Below are 13,812 nucleotides of genomic sequence, written 5' to 3'. Positions count from 1 at the left end.
GAGCAAAAGTAGCAAGCTACATTGTACTTAGTTAAATGTTTTTCCTCTTGTCTGGTATCCTATTCCAGAAAAGCAGTTTCTCCACCCCTTGGTTCCCAGTGCAGGGGCTGGGGGTAGACTCCTGATTCTCCTCTTTCTGATTCCACCCCGTGGTGTAGGTTCCACAGGTGACTGAGCCCAGGGTACAGGTGAATGGATGGCTCCCTTTACTGGGGCAATTAGGGCTGAGCACCTGCATAGAGAAACTCCTCTCTCCATCACACACAACTTTCTAATACTCTTCTTTTGAGAGCCGATTGTTTATTTACATTTTGTCTTTCTCCCCTTTCTAAGGAATGTTGTTATCTTTTTGTGTTACGACCCAAAGTTAAATGCCACAAAATTATAGTAGGTTTAAAATCAGAACTGATCAGGAGAAAGTTTTGTTTTCTCCATTGGACTCTAAACCACGGTATTTCATGTCCTGGATTGTCTAGCAACTCAGTTCTCCAAAGATAAACTGAGCTATAAATACAGGACCTTTTCCAGATGTGTGAATACTGTGGTTCATACAGAAGTTCGGTTCTGTTGACCATGTGCTAATGAAGAAACTGTGGGAATGATCTGCCTCTCCTCTAGCAGGTGTGTAGAGTAACAGTCCTCGTGTGAAAGCTCCCCCTCCATAGCCTGGCAGCTCTGCTGGCATCAGTTTCTTCAATTACTGTATGCCTCAATAATTGATAGAGTTAAGTGAGTGCAGGTTCGTTTTTTTTCACTGCGTTCCCCTTGAGTGCTTCAGCAACATGAGGCAATTTATCATGCTTTCTGTGCACCAGTGCATAAACTTTTAAAAGAGTGAATTAGACTTTCCCTCCCTGTCCAAAAAATAAGCAATTCTCAGGTTTGCAGTATTGAAAGTCCTGATTGGATAGTTGGTCCAGCAATATCAGCAGGCCAAAGTGACCCAAATCATAGACCCCTCTATTGCTTTCTCCCTCTTGCTTCATTTCCCTTTGGAGACTCAATTAAAAACATTTGTGGATTTTTCTGAGGCTGTTTCTTTCACAGAGGTTAAATTCAGCTCTTTGGCAAAGAAAAATGCCAGAGCAATTAGTGGCTCTAGGGAACCACTAGTTGTTTATGTACTATTTCAGAAGGACCCATTGTGGGCAGCAGTAGCCTCTACACAGAGGTCCCTTTTAGAATGTGAATGCTTCCTCACTATTTGGAGTACGCTTAAAATTGAAATCAACAGTCCTGCCTTCACAAAGGTGCCTTGATTGTATATTCCAGATTAGAAGATGTCATGGCAGCATTCAGTAACGTGGGTTTCTTTTCATCATTCTTCTCTGCTCACCCCCAGCTTGTGAGCTCTTGTTTCTCTTTAACATTCAAGAATGTTCTGTGATACACCTCCGGAAAACCTGCTGCCAAAATGAAGGAATATATAACTGCAAGTAACTTAGTCATTTCCTAGGTGACATCCTAATAAGAAACCCGTTTTTGGATACCAGCCCAGTTGGAACTAACTCTCCACTATCCCTCCCAGTCAGGAAATAGCATGTCCAAATTAATCAAATGTTCTGGTGCCAGTATACGCTAATGTTTAGTGTCATGATGGTGGTGCATCATACAACATGATCAATTTGTTAAGAATTAGAAATAATTAATTATAGAACCAAGAGGAATGTTATTTAATCTTTCATTTATTGAGACATTAGCCTAGGATCTTGTAAGTGCTTCTTAGTCAAGATTACAAATAGCTGTTAGTTTCCAGCAGCTCTCAAATTGTGCAGGTTGGTAAGGTTCTGGTTAATAGAATGCCAGGAAGCAGAGCTTATAATAGCATCAGTGCATCAATGCAGAATGTGATACCCATAGCTTTCTAAAGAAACCAATAGAGCCCAAACTATCTTAATGGCTTAAATTAATCTTTAATACACTGTAATTTGGGGGAGATTTACCTTTCAAAAATAAAACAGCCAGTTTGGGGAAGTTCAGATAGGATGAGAAGATGTGTATTTAATAATACATCGTCAGAAGATAAAATTTGCTATTCAGTGGCCATTTGAAGTAGAAGTGCAGCTTCAAAAAGATAGGACTTATTTCTGTAAAAATTGAATTTTAATCACAGACTTCACTTACAGAGTTTTAAAAGCTTTTAAATGCAGTTGAATCTCGTTTCGTTATCCTACTATATAACCGTTCAGATTTTCAAACCAGACAAATTTTTTAAAAGATCAGACCTTTCACTTTAAGAGAGAGCCAACAAGAAAAGGTTAGAGAATCCAGTACAAATCCTAGTGCTCCATGGCCTGAAGGACACACCTGTGGGGTGGGGTGGGGGGACCTAAGCCCTTCCCCCGACCCTGGGAGGCCAAAACCCAACCTTATCAGCCCAGGTTTTATCTTAAGATTTCTCTGAATAGCCAACTTGCTTAAACTATATGGAAAATGAAAATTGCATTTCAAAAATTGTGTTTTTGTTACTTTCAGGAGAATAGCAATTGTATAAAATGAAGCACAACAGTATATTATACAGTCTCTGTTTTCCCAGGTTCTTTACTTAAAATTTGATTAAGAAAATCATATACTTTGAAGATGGGGAATAATGAATTGCCACTCATATTCTCCTGTGGTTTTAGCTTCAGAGTATGAATTCTATCTTTGCTCTTTTTATCCCAGTATGATATTCAGAGTTTCTAGAAATGGAAGCTTCTAAGACAGTCTACCTTCAGTGCAGAAAGACCTTTAGAAAAGATGTCTTTGTTGATTTCAGCATTCCACAAACATCCTGTTCTAGCAAAATTGACCCATAATATCCAACACCCTGCCTGAGCCTGGGTCACTTGGTGATGTCTGTTAAGTTTAGCTAAAACTACAAGTTACCATTCTCCAAGTAATTACCATTCATTAAATTTTTAAATTTTCTTCTTTTTCTTATAAGAAAGTAATTGTCTCATTGATAAAAATTGTTAAAAACCAATTAGGATATTTTAAAAGATATTCCGAGTAATGTAGCTTCCTTGGAGGTGTTTTTCTGAAGTATAGTTTGTATTTTAAAATCTGGGCCTTTGCAAATAAAATGAATTTTCACTCGTGGAAACCACATATTTTTAAAATACAAAAATGATTACTACTAGAAATGCCCTGGAGAGCATGTTGGTACCAGATGCTAGAAACTACAGAAGGAATGGGAGTTTGAAATATTTTTCAAATCATTAGCTTCACTTTTTTCTAATCTTCCAAGCACTTGTAATCTGTTGTCTAGTTATAACAAAATTGTTTGTTAAATGCCACTGAAATATGAATCCGTATTTAATGAGATTTGTGACCTTTAGTAGTTGTGATATTGACTTTATAAACTGTATTTTTTAGAGTATACTGTCTAGGTGCTATAATTTGATTATTCCTTTATTCACTTTCCCATTCAAAAGTATTTTAATGCCAGTCTGTACAAGGTACTGATTTAGGTGCTATAAATATGACTTAACCCAGGAGTCTTTCCTTAGAAAGTTTATAGTCTGTGATTGAGACAATGCTTGTAAATAAATAACTATAGAACATGTTTAAGAAAAAAAAATGTTTAAGATCAATGCAGTCAATAGCTATGTGAGTTTAGAGAAGGGCAACAGTGTAGGTCAAGAAGAATTTGAGACGGTTCGCTTTGTGAAGAACGTTGCTTTTGACTGAATGTTAAATATATAAGTGAAATTTTGAGATTGGACAGAAAACAGCAAAATTCTGTAAAGCAATTATCCTTCAATAAAAAATAAATTAATTAAAAAATATTTGAGTGAAATTGCTAAGTCATTTGTTGTTCAGTTGCTCAGTTGTGTCCGACTCTGCAACCCTATGGACTGCAGCCCCAGGCATCCCTGTCTTTCACTGTCTCCCAGGGTTTGCTCAAACTCATGTCCATTAAGTTGATGATACCATCCAACCATCTCATGGTAGTTTTACTTTTAGTTTTTTTTAAGAAATCTCCATACTGTCCTCCATAGTGGCTATATCACTTTACATTCCCACCAGCAGTGTAAGAGCATTCTCTTTTCTCCACACCCTCCCCAGTATTTATTGTTGGTAAATATGTTTTTGATGATGGCCATTCTGATCAGTGTGAGGTGGTACTTCATTGTAGGTTTCTTTTTAGTACTTATTTAATTTGGCTGCACCAGGTCTCAGTTGTGACATGTGGGATCTAGATCCCCGACCAGGAATGGAACCTGGGCCCCTTGCATTGGGAGTGTTAAGTCCCAGCCACTGGACCATCAGGGAAGTCCCCTCATTGAGTTTTGATTTGCATTTCTCTAATGATTAGTGGCATTGAATATCTTTTCATTTTCCTTTTTGCCATCTGTCTGTCCTCTTTGGAAAAAAGTCTATTTAGGTCTTCTACACATTTTTTTAATTGTTTTTTTGATATTGAGCTGCATGAGCTATTTGTATGTTAACACATATGTGGAATCTAGAAGAATGATGCAGGTAAATCTATTTGCAGAGCAGGAAAAAAAAATAACAGACACAGAGAAAAAACGTATGGCCACCAAGGGAGAGGGGAGTGGGATGGATTGGGAGAGTGGGGTTGACATGTGTACACTACTATGTGTGAAGTAGATGGCTGGTGAGGGCCTCCCGTAGAGTACAGGGTGGGGAGGAGAAGGTGCAGTATGTTTGTAGGACATAAAGTTAACCCTAAAAATGCTTTCCAGTATACATTAGGTGTGCTTCCCTGGTGCTCAGACAATAAGGAATCCACCTGCAATGCGGGAGACCTGGGTTTGATCCCTGGGTTGGGAAGATCCCTTGGAGTGGGGCATGGCAACCCACTCCAGTATTCTTGCCTGGAGAATCCCCATGGACAGAAAGCCTGGCAGGCTGCAGTCCATGGGGTCTCGAAGAGTCAGACACGACTGAGCAACTAAGCACAACACATACATTAGGTGCAGACAAGTACTGTTAGATTCCACTTGTGCAAGTTACCTAGAGTAGTTAAATACTTAGGTCAGACAGTACATAGATAGATGCCAGGGGGTCAGGGACAGAGTTTCGGTTAAGAAAGGTGAAAAACACAGGAGAAGGATGATGGTGAGAGTTGCACAACAATGTGAATGTACTTAGTGCCACTGAACTGCACAGTTAAAAATGGTTCAAGTAGTATGTTTTATCGGAGAAGGCGATGGCATCCCACTCCAGTACTCTTGCCTGGAAAATCCCAGGGACAGGGGAGCCTGGTGGGCTGCCATCTATGGGGTCGCACAGAGTCAGACACGACTGAAGCGACTTAGCAGCAACAGTGGCAAATAATCTAGGCAAAAGAGAAAACAGAAATCCCAAAACTTGGTGCGTAGACAGGCAATCATGCATACTACAGCCCACGAGAAGTGGAGAGTATAGAGGGGAGGAGGACTGGAAACAACTAGGGGCTGGGCCGTGGAGCCTTGAACACCTGGCTGAGGGTTTAAGTGTTCTTCAGCACCAGTGGGAACCAGCATGACATTTTGAGTATGAGCAGTAGTGTCTGATCTGAAATAGAGTGAAGGCAAACAGAAGGCAGAGGGAAGTTAGGGTTCCCTTTGAGAGATAACAAAGGCTTAAAGTAGGTGCATGTATATAGAGATACAGCACAGATAGATAAGGCAAGCATGTTAACATCTGGGATGTGGGCAAAGAAAAACGAGCAACCAAGTGTGACCTGAAGTTCTGAACTGTCATTCTGTAAAATCAAAAGGAGCACTAAAGCAGAGTTCTCCCAGGCTATCTTCCTAATTGTTACCCACCTTGGTATCTGTCTTCTCTAGACCTGCCTTGTAGACCTGTGCTTCTGTTAAGAAGTAAGAAAGTAGTTGTCTGCTTCTGGCTTGTTCAGTAAATAGCAGTGAGGCAAGAACTATACGCAACTTCCTCTTGCCAGCCTCGGGATTGTCTGCCTCTGACAATCACAGAACTCTTAACTTGGTTGTGCCATCATAGTTTTCTTTAGTTACATGCCCCGCAAATGGATAGCCTGCAAGGATGCCTCAACATAATCACTTTCTCCAGCCTCATCACTAATCTCCTGGTAGCTTCTCAAAAACACCTTTTCAACTTCAGGGCCTTTGCACATGCTGTTGCCATTTCATATGTCTAGTGCTTTGCTTGTTTGGGGCCTTAAATATCATCCCCTCAAGAGTCGTTACCTGTTCACCTTCTCTGAAGAAGGTCCCACTCTCTGTTCACTAAGCCTTTGTTTCTTTCCTACCTATTACTTATTACAACTTAAAATTACTTTATTTGCATGCTTATTCATTTTTTTGTCCTCTTTCTGACAAAACATAAAGTCTATGGTAGCATAAGCCATGTCTCTCTTCTTGATCCCTAGCACCAAGAACTATGTCTGGTACTCCTTCAGAGACACTCAGTAAGTGGTTGTTGAATTAATGAGTGAGTGAATTAATGGATGAACCACCTATTTAGAATATAACCTAACACTGTCACCACTTACCCCAAAATAATTTGGTTAAATGTAAGGAGAGTAGCAATGAGAGCCTTCAAATCAACATATTCTTGTTAAAAAGCATTTGTGTATTTCACATGGTGATTTTTGGGAACTAGAGCAAGTATTAAGCATTCTCCTTAAATACCTGAATTTACATATTATATAAAAGCTCTGCAGTGCCACACTGTGTTGCCATGATTTTCAACCTTTTAAAAAATGAAATAGAACAGAGAACAGAATAGAAAATATCAGAGTGCATTGCATGTGGTAAGCATAGTTTCAAGAAACTTCATAGTGTGTGTTGGTCACAATATGAAACTATTTTTTACTGTGACTCAGAGTCAATATATGCTCTTGTATCTCCATGTTATCCCACACCTAATCCCTTATCTGACTGCTGTCATAGCTCTTAAAAGCCAGAATTGAATTGTCATCTTGCAGTGTTAGGATTGGGAGAAGGCAATGGCACCCCATTCCAGTACTCTTGCCTGGAATATCCCATGGACGGAGGAGCCTGGTGGGCTGCAGTCCATGGGGTCGGTAAGAGTCGGACACAACTGAGTGACTTCCCTTTCACTTTTCACTTTCATGCATTGGAGAAGGAAATGGCAACCCACTCCAGTGTTCTTGCCTGGAGAATCCCAGGGACAGAGGAGCCTGATGGGCTGCCATCTATGGGGTCGCACAAAGTCAGACACGACTGAAGCAACTTAGCTGCAGCAGTGTTAGGATTGCTTGTGGGCCTATTTGCAGTGGAAGCCTTCTCACAAATGCACGCCACAGTTCGACTTTTTTTTTTTTTTTAGTTTTCTTCTTATTGATCAACCTTATTGACCTACCTTGGCCTCTCTTTTAATGTTCCGTCCTACCGTAAAGAGTGTTCCCAGAGCCCCTTTCATTGCAGAGTGATGGGCTGCTTTGAAGTTAACTGGTGGAGAGTGGAGAACCACTCAGGGTTGGACAGCAGTAAGACATGCTGTTCTTCACATCAAGAATTTGGACAACGATTTGACACACAGTGGCAATATTTGCTAAAATGAAATTTATGTTAAGTCTTTTTCTCTTTTTCTCCTCTCTCTAAGCTGCCTGCCTTGTGCTTGGCTGTATGATTTTCCCTGATGGCTGGGATTCAGATGAAGTAAAACGGATGTGTGGAGAAAAGACAGACAAGTACACTCTTGGGGCTTGTTCAGTCCGCTGGGCCTACATCCTGGCTATCATTGGGATTTTGGATGCCCTCATCCTCTCGTTTCTGGCATTCGTGCTTGGTAACCGACAAGACAGCTTGATGGCAGAGGAACTGAAGGCAGAAAACAAAGGTAAGATTGCTTTGGGGAACTCTTACCCCAAAGCACAAAACATGGCATTCTCCATCCTTTCCCATCTGGTAGCATACCCTCTTGGTCTAATTTGCTGCTTTTTTAAAAAATTCTGCTTTTTTAAAATAGAAGTATAGTTGATTTATGATGTTATTTTAATTTCTGCTGTACAGCAAAGTGATTCAGTTAGACAATGTATCTACATTCTTCTTCATGTCCCTTTCCACTATGGTTTACTATAAAATACTGAGTATGGTTCCCTGTGCTATACAGCAGGACCTTGATATTTATCTACCGTGCATGTTTTTAAAACTCTATTTTATTGAAATATAGTTGATTTATAACTACTGTACATCAAAGTGTACGTTCTTTTTCATATTCTTTTCCATTATGGTTTATCACAGGATACTGAATGTAATTCCCTCTGCTATACAGTACAACCTTAGGGTTTACCAAGGAGGTGGAGGGTTGGAGAAAGGATGATTTGGGAGTTTGGCACAAGGAGATGCTGCATCTTTTCATGGTGTCTAGTTTAGACTTTCTCAAGCATAACTCGACATTTGCACAATTAAAATAGTGTATTTTTGCATTTACCTTTCTGAGGCTCTCTGAGTCCATTATATTTCAATACTTTTTCCAGTTTCTTTTTCCTTCCCTCTCTGAGTTCGCAGCTATGATACAACATATATATATCAGAGATGGCAATGGCAACCCACTCCAGTACTCTTGCCTGGAAAATCCCTTGGACGGAGGAGCCTGGTAGGCTGTACTCCACAGGGTCACTAGGAGTCAGACATGATTGAGCAACTTCACTTTCACTTTTCACTTTTATGCATTGGAGAAGGAAATGGCAACCCACTCCAGTGTTCTTGCCTGGAGAATTCCAGGGACGAGGGAGCCTGGTGGGCTGCTGTCTCTGGTATCGCACAGAGTCGGACATGACTGAAGCAACTTAGCAGCAGCAGCAGCATATATATATATATATATGTATAGAGAGAGAGGAGAGTATTCTCTACTTGGCTAAACAGTAAGTGAAATAAATGCCTGGGGAATCTTTGAGAATCATCTATAAGCATCTTTACTCAGCTACTCACTATGTTTGAATTTAGACTCGGTCTCTCCAAAAGAGGTAGAGATACCCCAAATAGTTAGAGTAAGCTATTTAAGTATTTGCTTAATTAGATGAATTTCAAATGTGTTATCTGGGTAATCAAAGTCCTCAAATTTCTTTTCAAAGAGAAAATGCCTTCTGAAACACACACACACACACACAAACTAGAATAGAGAATAGGACATTGACTAGTGAATGATATATGAATATTATAGTATCCTAATAAGAGGTAACAAGTCATTATTCAAGATGAATCTTTTAATTTTCTTTCCAGATTTCTAAACCAATTTCTTGGGATAGAATTTTACTGTCTCTGTTTTGTGAAAGCCTTAGTTTCCTTAAACCGTTTTATCTTTATATTTAATACGCAGCCTTCTAGCTTTTTTCCCTAATTAAGAACTAAATCAATCCTTGAATTATGAAATTCAGTTTGTTTCAAGTACTGTTTACTTCAAAACTCTTTACTGCCTCAAATATAAGCGCACGTTAGCACCTACATGAATGTCACATGTAATGATAGTGTAGTAAGCTTTATGTTTAGAGCATCACTCTTTATGCTGGTAAACCACGAACTATAAAGAGATAAATAGAGAGGTCCAGGAGAGCAGCAGTCACCCATGAGCCCTTTGTCTCCCTTATTTATAGACAGAAAACACAATGGTTTACTCAGGTCTATCAAAAATATTCTAAACACAAAAATAATCCTTTCGTAAGGGAATAGTGCTGAACTTCCTAAAAACACAGCTACTTCCCTCTCGAAGTTGCCTATTCTACATAAAAAGGACGATATGAAGATGGTAATTACACTAATAAAGCCTGTTGCAGATTTAAAGTGCTTTCACATGTGCTCATTAATTTGGTGCCCTTGGCTATTGTCTTTGGGACTTGTTGTTTGTGCATGGGTCTTTGTCCTGTTATCTTCACTTCAAATTTCATGGTAAAGATAACTTAATATTAGAATAACTTTCCCTAGAGAATGAATTTTTAAAAATACTACTTTGTTCTGCAAATGCTTGTTTCTGACCACCACCCAAAATGCTATTTATTCACTGTACAAATCAAAGTTACATTAAGAACCTTTAACTTTCCAGGTACTCTTTGACCACATATAACACGAAGAAAAAAATAGCAAAACCAGGAAAGTTTTCACTTGACTACTGAGAATTCTAACTCATAATCTCTTATTATGAGAATCTGACAATTTCTGAATTCATTCCTCAGGAAGGAACAGGATTATAGAATAATAATAAACAGTTTTTAAGATGAATCTTTCCTTCCAGTTGATTCAATTAAATGTGGATGTCTGATCCCTTCCATCTAGGTCTTTATTAAAGAAAGTATTATTTTCAACTCAATATGTTGGAAACGCCTTAGTAAAAGCTTTAATGGGAAAGAAGATTAAAATAAACCAATATAAGGTTTAGGGACTATCTGCATATAATTTTTCGTGTTGATCTTCTGCATTTGGATGTATCATATATGAATGTGGACCATAGTTTCTTCCATCTGATTCTGAAGAACTAAAATCTGTAGCAGTTCATCGATGTCATGTCAGATGGATCTAGTAAAGCAGCAGAGAACATCAGGCCATACTGATAAAATATTTCAATTCTACTGCATTTTTATTTCACAGTTGCAATTCCTTTTCCTAGAACTCTGAGAATGTGTCAACAGTTCTATTACCCAGGCATTTCTTAAACAATAAAGTCTGTTTAAAGTCAGAGCAAGGTTTCTAAGCATTGTATAAAATGTATGACACCTGAATGTTTCTGAGAAATGATAGATTTACAGTTGTACAAAGTAGCCTTGATTGTTATTGTTCAAACACTTGTTCAGTGTTAAAACTTGCAAAAACTTAGGTTGTTTGAGAGAAAGCCTATCAGTGGTTTGTTTGTATGTTTGTGTATAGACATAGTTTCACTAACCAGTAGTTTAATGGCTTTGAAGTGCAAGCAGTAACCAAAACCAAATACCTTGATGTTACCTTCTGTTAGATCTCACTTCCATGAGGATCTATGAAAATAATTCATAATTATGAAATTGGTTACATACAAATAGGGGCTTTTACAATTTCCATGGCTATGTTAATATAAGTTCTCCCTTATTGAAACTGTTCTCATGATAAAATTTTTTTCTGATAAAACTAACATTATGTCGTTTGATAGCAAAGGCCTCCTTTGGCTTCCAAGGCAATGCAGTAAAACAAGAGGCAGATCTAGTCCATGGAATTTTAGGAGATTTTATAAACTACATGATGCCTTCTAGCATCATGGAAGCAGACAGTACCGTAATTGAAGCTTTGGCTCAGAAGAAGAAACCTTTGTACACTGGTGAATAGGTTATATCACCACACGCACTGTAATACTTTTTACAGTCTTCGAGTTTTATGACCTGCCAATCATCATAACAAACTACACCCTATAGCAAGTAGTGGGACCATTATAGGAAGAATAAACCTGCACCTGCGGCATATGCCCCCTAATTCAAAGAAGTCTGTCCTGAAAGGCCTTATCATTTTTCATTTGTTTTTTATAATTAATGTAAGAACGCGCTTGCCCTGTATATCTAGAGAAGCCACCAAATGGGTTCAGTATAATAGGATACCGCTTAGATCTATGAGTCCTTCCCAACAGCCACCCCAGTGGTCAAAACAAGAATCACTGTTACAGACTATAGCAGAGAAAGGAAGGAAACTCAGTTCTGATTGTTGACCTGCATGCTCCAGAATCATGAATTAATCTTCACGAAGGTGCTTTTCAAAGAGAAAAGACGGAGAGGTGCCCAGATGAACACGTCCACCTCTGCCTCTTAAGATGGATTTCCAGTGACCTCACCCCAATCCCATTTCCATGTCCCCATACTACACCTCTCACAGCATTTCATAAGACCCTCCTTTTCAAAGAATGCAAACATAATTTGAAAGAGCTCTAGCTAAAATTTATCATAAATTGTGAAATGGCAAAATTTGAATGAAGGAGTTGTGACATTCTTTCACCAAACCAAAAGCAACAGCTTTGACGATGCAAGTGTTATCTTAGAGGGAACTTCTGTAAGAGATAAAGTTAATCATCTGCGGCAGTCAATCAGACTCCTGGAATATTTTTATATGCCCCACAAAAGCTTCCACTGAAAAACAAAAAAAGGAGTGAAAACTTTAAATACCCAGCTAACTGTATACAAGAGTTAGCATATGCAAGAAAACATAGCTGTGTCCCATGACTCTGGGGAGCCAGCCCTGCTGGCTGTGTGCTGTCCCTGGCTCTAGGGATAGATGCAGACAGGCAGGTGTTCATTCTTGTTTGGGAGTTGGACAGTGTGATTTCTAAATGAGCCAACACTAGCCATTTAACCTCGATATGCTGCTTAATTGCATATTGTAACACACTGAACTGTGAAGTCAATTTAATTATGTAAAATTAAAGTTTCATCCAGATAAAAAGGATTTGAAATGAAAGCTTCATTTTCAGTTTCTTTCATTAATTGTGAAAGGATAAATAATTACATTTTCCAGAGCTCCTTTGCCACAGATATCTCTTTCCTTATCAGACACCACTCATAAAGAGGTCTGTTTCTGCATTTGTTCGTATGGTCTTTGGAACTGCTTATCAGATAATTGGGGCCTCTCAAGCAGTTTTAAAGTCACTTTGTCTTCTAGCACTTTAACTGCAAATGAGAAAACATTATTCATCAAGAGGTGGCTTCAGCTACCATTTATTAAGTGGTTTAAGCTCTTTTTAATGCTATAATAGGGGGAGTTACAATAAATCCATTTTATGTAAATAACTAATCGAGAAACACTTCAGAATTTTGTCTGAAGGTACCGTGCCATGCCACGACCTCATTGTGGGTGGCACTGTGGTCTGTGGATAGAATGCTCACTGCCGAGAGCTGGTGTGAGTAACCTGAGGGGCCCTGTGTTCATATCTTAATAGTCCCAGAATTCAGCTTCCTTGTCTGTAAAATGCAGGCTTGCCTAAATGGCATCTGAGGTTTCTTCCAGCTGTAAAATATTCCAATTCAAGGGACACCTTCAAAACTGTCCTTTAAGGATGTCCTTAAAGGCTGTCCTTAAAGACTTCTTTAGGGATGTGTTAGCAATGCAGGGGAGACTAGAAGGGAAAGAAAGTTCAAAAGGAAGGAGGTCGAGGAGGCCTCAGTGTTTCTTCCTTAGCCATGTACCTCCCCACAGCCCCACTCATTCATACCATCAAGAGGAGAATGGGTCAGATTTAGAAACTCAGTCCCATGCAGAGGAGGCTCCTTGTCCCACTGGATTCCATGTGGATGCCTTAACAGCGAACAGAGGCCCAGATCACAGACACAAACTCTTGTTTCTGGTCCCAACTTTGGCACTTATTTATTAGTCATGTGACTTTGAATAAGTGTCTTAACATCTCAGAGCCTCTGCTTCACTTTCTTTAAAATGAAAACAAGAACACTCAGCTATGCCTCCTCTGTAGAGTTGGGAGAATCTGACAAAAACATGGGTATAGAAGCAATTTATAATCAGTAATGTTGATACAGGCTTTACTTATTGCTAATCATTTCTTTCAAATGACATTTTATTTGATCTTTGGAATAATCCTGTGAGATAGTTACTGTCATCCTAGTTTTACATGTCAGAACCTGAGGCTTGTAAAAGTTAAATGTTTTGTGTAAATTTTCACAGATAGGAAGGAATGGATTCAGGATTCAAACACAAATCATTTTACTCAGAATTTCAAGTTCTATTACACAACACGATGTAATCAATTCTTAGTGCATGCTGATTCTGTTGCTTTCCACTGACTAGTCAGTCAGCCCTGTACAAGTAAGAGTTTAGTCTTATTTTCATTTGGTAGCTTTTAGATAATGGTATTCAATCAAAAGCTTAATATACTTGAGAATAGGGAATAGCCTTGGTTTAAAACTCATCCTCTTGCTTG

The 13,812-nt window shown here is 38.9% G+C and overlaps 1 protein-coding gene across 2 annotated transcripts in view; it reads left to right on the top strand.

Moving 5' to 3' along the window:
• The window catches only part of LHFPL3 (lipoma HMGIC fusion partner-like 3), a 640,749-nt gene that overhangs the window by 423,897 nt on the left and 203,040 nt on the right, over positions 1–13,812 (top strand). For both annotated transcript variants that reach the window (XM_018047259.1, XM_018047258.1), the window contains exon 2: positions 7,540–7,776. In XM_018047259.1, the coding sequence (XP_017902748.1) occupies positions 7,540–7,776 (237 nt within the window). The remainder of the gene's footprint in view (positions 1–7,539; positions 7,777–13,812) is intronic.

Source organism: Capra hircus, chromosome 4 (genome assembly GCF_001704415.2).
Source record: "Capra hircus breed San Clemente chromosome 4, ASM170441v1, whole genome shotgun sequence".
NCBI lineage: Eukaryota > Metazoa > Chordata > Mammalia > Artiodactyla > Bovidae > Capra > Capra hircus.
Note: the sequence above shows the minus strand (reverse complement) of the source record. Positions and strands in the feature narration are given on the sequence as shown.